This window comes from Bidens hawaiensis, unplaced genomic scaffold, assembly GCF_021521415.1.
Source record: "Bidens hawaiensis isolate Kalapana, Puna unplaced genomic scaffold, B.hawaiensis_p1.1 tig00013755_1, whole genome shotgun sequence".
In the NCBI taxonomy this organism is placed as follows: domain Eukaryota; kingdom Viridiplantae; phylum Streptophyta; class Magnoliopsida; order Asterales; family Asteraceae; genus Bidens; species Bidens hawaiensis.
Genome location: NW_027492173.1, coordinates 499,615 through 507,201, shown reverse-complemented (window position 1 = coordinate 507,201; position 7,587 = coordinate 499,615). Strand labels below are relative to the sequence as shown.

The following is a 7,587-nucleotide window of genomic DNA, read 5'->3' as shown; positions in this document are numbered from 1 at the left end:
TAGTTGTTCTGTCGCCGGAAAATCGGGGGTTGGAAGAATGGTTCAAGTAATCAGCAGTTCACGTGGTTTAGGTGGTGAGTTCACCGGAAAAACGAACCTAACTGGCGAATCCAAGGCCGACTAGTTGGTCTTCGGGCCCCTACCTTGGAGACTTTTTCCAAGTCGGCCTAGATTAGTCGGGGGTGGTCAAACTCGGTCAAAAGTCAGGAGAGGCGGGCTAGGCGGTCAAAAGCCGGCATAGGAATTTCTAAAAGTCGGTAAAATCGGACAAAAAGTCGGGCTAGGTGGTTAAAAGTCAGGTTAGGCGGGCTGGGGTTCTCTAAAAGTCAATTAAAAGTCATTCAAAAGTTGACGAATCAGCTAGAGTACCCTTTTAACGTGAATCATGCTTATTTTGATAAATATTTAATATCCTAAAATTAATTTTCTTTATATTTACCATGTCCGGGTACTCTCCGAATACTCCCCGAGTACTCTGACTACTCCCAACTCCACAGTCGGCCACTTAGGGTCCACTAGCGACTTTTGCAAGCATGGTCGTAGGCATTCTTCTAATTCCAAAATGTGACTTCATCCATTTTGTTGTAAGAACTGGAAACCATGCAAGTTACTGTCTTCTAGTCTGAACAGCCATAGGAATCTCATACACTCTTTCTAGTCTATACACATTCATTACTCAACAACTATAATGTGTTTACTACACCTATCCACTACTTATATTATTTATTACTTTCACGTTGGAGTTTGAATATTTGATCACACTAAAGACACTTTCATTCGCTATGACAAGATTAAACTTTAAAGATGGGTACTCTGAGCCAGCAAATGCTCATTAAGTTAGTGTTGAGTACGTCGATGTGGTGGTCGAGGAGGTGACGTGCGAGTGACAAACTGAGGGTTATGAAAACATGTGAATTGACAAAAACGTAAAAATTTTCATTTGGCAGTAGTTTGAGGCTGACTTAAAAGGTTTGCTGACCGTTAAAAGGTATCATCCTTGCTGACTGTTAAAAGGTATCATCCTGATGAAACAAACACGCTTAATGGTAACAAATTAAGTGGTAGTTTTTTTAATGAAACCATTAAGAAGATTCCTTGATCTTTATTTTTACAATATTTGTTTTTCTTTTTCTTTTTGTTCAACCACTTCCTAACTCATGGCCCGCTAACAATTCTATGTTTTAATCTATTTTTAGGCATTGTTCAAAATGTAGTTGTGTGTCAAACCCCAACTTAAGGCGAAAATGTCAGAGCGTGATCCGATTGCTCACAGCTCGAAGATACTATCATAATTTAAATGTGACAATATCTAATTAATTATTTTATTTCAATTATACACACAATATCCAAATACAATAAACAATTTAAATATACAAATACAAACTCAAATAAAGGTTAACTTGATTATATCCTAAGGTCTTGTCTACATGTCCATACTTCTATCTTTAATACAAGCAACCTGCATATGCGTATAAAATGGAGTTTTGTCAATATATAGTTGAGCGAGAATATCACCAGTTTTAATAAGCATAACATATTAAATGCGGTAAATATAATTAAACCATAAACAAGTATGTAGACCGTTGCCAAGCGAATCAGACGTTGGTCACCAACAGGAACACCCACTATATGATTGATTGAATAGTAATCCCAATATACGAATGATTGAATGGTAACACAAGTTAGCAAGTAGCACGTATGTTTGATTAAATCACTCACAATAACACGTATGCATTTGATTGAATATATATATATATGTAGTATGAAATACGGATACTTACGCATATGTCCCCAAAATGTTTAGAAAAGTTGGTAAAATAGGGGAATGATAAACTCACCTTAAGCGATTACTAAATGCGATTAAACGAGCTAACGAATAAGCGAGTCGTCCACTACATGTCAAACGATGTATATAATTCAGAATCTGAGATTTTAGGATATGATAATATAAATAAAAACAAACTCATTTCCGCTGGAACCAATCCAAACGGACATTTAGAACTCAAGTTATGTTTGTTTTAAGATTTAAGCGAGCTGGTACTGACCAGAATCCGAACAGCGATTCGGAAGTCGGGTTTTGGTCAGTAGCCTTAAAATTTTGTTACGAGAATAAAAGTCTTCTGGACCGAACAATGATTCCGACCAGAAGTATGAGAAAACGTAAAGTCAAACTTGTTGACTGATTTGCCATTTAACGAGTTTTAAATGAACTGACCAGTCAACACCCTTCAACCACCGAAATTTATTGAAGTTTATTGACTAGGAAATATATATGAACGATTTCTTAGTTTACAACTTACCCGGAAACTAAAAGAATCAACAGATACAATGAGTCAAAGATCCTAAAGCAAGGGAAGTCAACCGTAGACTTGTATCTTCAACAATAATGCGAAAACCGAAGAGAAACCAAAGGTATATGATAGGTGACGGCTGAGGGAGAATTATTAGGGTTTGGGGAAGTTTATGGAAGGAGAAATAAGGGTTGTTTATATAGGGAACACTAAAGCGAACTAATTATAGTTATTTATTCGTTTAAGCAACAAAATAGGATTTTAATGAGAAAACCGATATAATATCATTGAAAATTCGTTCTTGATCAGTAATCTAAGAGTATGGACTTTTATTTTGGTTATAATCATTTTCTTGGACCTTAATTTACTCGATTTATGCCAAAAATAAGCGATTTGGATGCTAAAAATAAATTAGAAAACAAAATAAGCTATTTAATGAGAAAATGTTGTACAATAACTAACAAAATTTGGCTTGGACACCAAGAAAACAAAATTGGACCAGCTATAACATTTCTTGGAGTTTAAGTTTCGTTAATTTAATCGAAAATAGAAAGAATTGACAAAATTAGTCCCTGTAGTTCTCGAAAATGCGATTTTTAGCCGTTTTAAGCGATTTTAAATGTTTCTAAGGATTATTTGGCATAATTGAAAGTTATGAAATTATAAAATAAGTTAAACTAAGTTAAAAACCAATAAATACAAGTTTTAAATAGTTTGAAAGATCCGAATTACATTCCCGAATCGGTTTAAACAAATACGAAAAAATCCGAGATATTACGTTGTGTGTGATAACGTGCATGCCATTGGAGCACAGACATAGAAATTTAGTACCCGAATATAACTTTACCGTGTTTTGCTTAAAAAATAACCGGCTATCCAAATTCATTACCCTAAAAATAATTTGTAAGATTCATCTTTACATACTGTGTTACCCGACCTTTATCTAAGCAATGACGTTGGCCACTGTCACTTAAAAGGTAGCTCCTCCCTTGCGAGTTGCGTCTGTCTAACATGTTGTTGCATTGCCTAACCATTTAGGTGTGCGTCTTAGCCTCTTATATACTATTAACTACCAAAGTTAGTTCATATTTAAGTAAAAAGTAAAATTACTAAGAATGGAAGGTGAGATGTAGGTGGTACGGTGAATAAATATATAGTTGTAGCATATAGGTGTAACAATAATAGTGTAGTTCAATATGCGACATATTGAATAATTGTTGTTGTGATGTTAGGACGACAATGGTAATAAGTTGTGTAGTTAATTCTTTTAGTCCTCAAACAAACTTCTTGGTGGCTAAGTAGTGTGTCCCCCAACCAAATGGTTTGGGGTTTGTCTATATAATGTGGTGTATTAGTTTTGAAAAATCTAAAGTAACTTGTAAAAAGAAACTTGTATAATTATGATAAGAGATTATATTTCTCGTTTCTCTTATTATTTATGACAACGCGACGGGTATGTGACATGACAAGATTATCTGTAATCTCAAGTTCTCAATCCCATATACCCGATTATAAAAAAAAAAAACTCAGACTAATCAGGTATATCTAGTCATTATGTGAGTACGGTAAATAAAATTTGGGTTGTGTACCATATATATTTACAATAAATTGGGTATATTATATACCGGTCAACCTTAAGATAAATAAGGTACATGCTAATTATAGTATACTAGTATTAAGCCCATGCGTTGCCGCGGGGGGCGTAAAACCATACCAATAGCGCCCATGTCACACCATGCCAGCGACCACCAACACAAAAAAAAATCTCGTATAAAAAGAAAATAAAAAATGACCATATAAAACCGAACGAAAAGTAGCCTAAAAATGTTGAACCATGCAAGTTAATTGTAAAAGACCATAGCAATAACTAAGTCGATCTAGAACCCACGCGTTGTGTCTGGGCCGTTAAACGGGGAAAATACGTTTAAAAATGTTGAACAACACACACACAATGCGACGTGCTAACTCTCAAAATTTAGATCAAAACGTAAAATTAAAAATTTGTAAAAAATAAAAAGCATAGAGAAACAAAGTTGAAACTAAAATGTGTTGAGGTTAGATTGTAAAAAATGTAAAAGTTTTGAGTTAAAAGTCAAAGTATCAAAGATAAAAAGAAAAGGAAAAAAAAGGTGGGTACAACTTACAAAGCCTAAAATACCACTTATGATGCATACATAAGTTGCTATTTCTATATATAATTTGTTTTTTAAATAAAAATCGCATTCGCTATAAAACTAAGTATATATTATCGGGTAATTGTGTTGGGTAAACATGTATATCACCGACTCCCATACTTGTCTCATGCAAAAAAATAAATAAAAAATAAAAAAAAATTAAAGTAATCTCATATCCAACTCCCATACCTGTCCCAAATGTTTATGGTTTCGATAATGCGATTATGTTTTTCTTTCCCATTACCGTAACTTGTATTATTTTGTCAACAATTAGAACAATGCATACGCCAATGAGTTGGTGTTTGGGTTGTAAGAAAGAGACCTAGTGTTCTACATAACCAAGGTTCAATTCCTGCTCCTAACATTTAGTTTTGATGACACCGGATGAGATTTGGCAAGTGGGTAACTTTCACTAGTAGTCTATTTCATGATATAATTAGGTGGTATCTGAGACGTCATAAACTAAAAAAGTCAAACTAATGTGATCCAACGGTGTAGATGCCTCATCAAGCTCCCATGCATTAAATAAGTCACCGAGAAATATAGGTAAGATAACACCCTCCAATCCTCCACATTAATTACAACACCACAATTTCAACACCTTATAAGTTATAAATTATAAGTTTTATAGTGTCATAAACTTATAATAACACCCTCATTGATTCTCTTCTTCTCTTAACCGAGTTAACTCACTCGTGACTCGCCATAGCCAATCTAAAATATGGAAGGCTTAACAGCCAAAGTTTACAACGGTGTAACATCCTACTGGCGGGCCCGAGGCTACCGCCGTCTCGGTGGGCCCGAGAAGCACTTGGGACGTTCGAGGAGGCAGATGTGGCGGGTTAGGTTAAATCGGAGGCTTAAATTAAAGCTTCCGAGGTCGCCTAGGAAAATGTTTATTAGTCTACGTGACGCGTATGTGAATATTATGATGAAGTTGGCGAATACTTCGGTGGTTAGGGGGCGAACGGTGACGGGTTATAATGGCAATGGGTTCGGGAAGACGACGGGCAAGGAGTATGATGAGAGGGTTATTATTGAGATCTGTAAGAATTTGTCGGTTCGGCAAAATCATCAGCACCAGATCACGTGCTCTAGTTGATTTTTTTTGCGTAATTTACACCAATAATTCTAAAAAGTATTTTTTGCCCAGCATTAAACCTGTCACCTCTCTTTTAAAAATACATACCTCTAACATGTGTTATATTAGCATTTGATAGAGGTATGTGTCAGGGAGGTTTAACTATATATTATGTGCATGTTATATGCATTTTTATTATTGTTATTATCTATTGATGATTAAGTTATTAATTTGGCTAATATTATCTTCTTCTTTTTTTCTAATATATAACTTTTAAATTTCTTGTTTTTATTTATGAGAAGAATAGGTTATCCTGATGATGTTTGTTGTGCATGATTAATGCCAAATTTTGATTTTATTTATTGAACATGTGACCTTGCCTTTGAAAGATATATGTCTACCCGTGTGACATGTCTCTTAGGTTGATTATTGTGGTATAATTACTCTATAATTTAATTACATAATTACTATATTTGTATATATAATTACTCTACTTGATTTTCACGTTTAGCACGTTAATTTCATTTGTATTTGATCCAAACCCTATATATGTGTGTGTGTGTACATATATATATAAAGAATTCGAGACCTATGAGGGTGATCGGGTTAACAGAGGTGATGCTATGGTGGATAGCTGACGTGGATGGGATATAATGTCGGTACTGATCAGCCTTATTAGAGAGGAGGCTGAACTATATGTGCATTTTATTATTATTATTATTATTATTATTATTATTATTTACTGATAATTAGTTATAAATTTTACTAATATTATCTTTATTTTTGGTTACTAGCTTGTAAATTTGTTGTTTTTATTTATGAGTAGAATATATTATACTATTGATGTTTGTTGTACACATATAAATTTTAAATTTTGGTTTTGATGATTGAATGACAATGATAGACTTATGTCCTTAATAAGTGGGGTTATGGGACTAACGGTTTTTATTATCTCCCAACCCAACTATCACCTTAGCATTCAAGTGAAGACTAGAAGATTGAAGAGGTATGATATATGGTGTGATTTGTTTTTTATTTAATTTATAGTGAGTTGATATTATAGTTGTGGTGGTAAAGTTTTTTTTAATGTCACCTTTTGAATATGTAATGATAAATAGATTTCACTTTTAATCCGAACGTGTAAATAACATGTAAAAACGAGTATCGAGTACTATATAAGACACAAATTTTACCTGTGGCATGTGACACTTAGGTTTAGTATGTGTGTCCAACCTAATGAGAGTATGATAGATTGTTAGAATTTTGAATATCATGATGTTAGGGACAAAAATTAAGCTCTTGATCGTAGGCAAAAACAATTTTTAGTGTAAGCCCAATTGTCCAGGCCTGTTGATCTGTTTATTTTGTTCGGGTTGTTACGTGTTGGGCCTGAGTCATCGTGGAACTAGAGGTGTACAAAACCGGTTTTTTTTCAAACCGAACCGGTTTGGACAAACCGTGGTCAAAACCGGTTTGACTTAAACCAGTTCGGTTCAGAAACCGGTTTAGGAGCATGAAAGTATGAACCGGTCAAACCGATTCAGGTCGGTTTAGAAACCGGTTTGATCAAATCGGTCCGGTCTTAAAACCCGTTTGGTAGTTCCAAAGGGGCACTGGTGATGGAACCAATGGCTGGGTAGGTTTGGGAACCGGTTTTGCTGAAACTGGTTCGGGTCAGGCTTCAGTGAACCGGATCCAAAGCGGTTTTTTGAACATCAGGTGGAATCGTGGAAGCGATCAACTAATCAAGCAGGAGGGACCAAGGGATTTAGGGATTATGTTACGTGTAATGGCCCACTTAGCCTCGAGTGTTTAACTAACCACATTCACTAAAGTGTGTAATGATTTCATATAAAAAAGTGTGTGCGTTTGAGCATGGTTGGCTTAAGATAAATAAACAAGCCATGCCCGCTCAAGCTCACCTAGGGCTGTTCACGAGCCGAGCCCGAGTCGAGCCAGGGTGGTTTCGAGCTCGGGCTCGAAATTAAACGGGACAACTTAGTTAGGCTCTAGCTTGATTTTGAAGTTAAACGAGCTTAAG

General features: G+C 35.1%; 1 protein-coding gene across 1 annotated transcript; it reads left to right on the top strand.

The window, feature by feature from the left end:
• Positions 1–5,186: 5,186 nt before the first annotated feature.
• Positions 5,187–5,567, top strand: LOC143544815 (uncharacterized). Its single transcript, XM_077036814.1, has one exon. It carries the CDS (start codon positions 5,187–5,189, stop codon positions 5,565–5,567), a length of 381 nt encoding a protein of 126 aa, XP_076892929.1.
• Positions 5,568–7,587: the final 2,020 nt, after the last annotated feature.

Bases quoted from the DNA above. Each gene is read 5' to 3' on its own strand.
- LOC143544815 (XM_077036814.1), top strand. From the start codon at position 5,187: ATGGAAGGCTTAACAGCCAAAGTTTACAACGGTGTAACATCCTACTGG.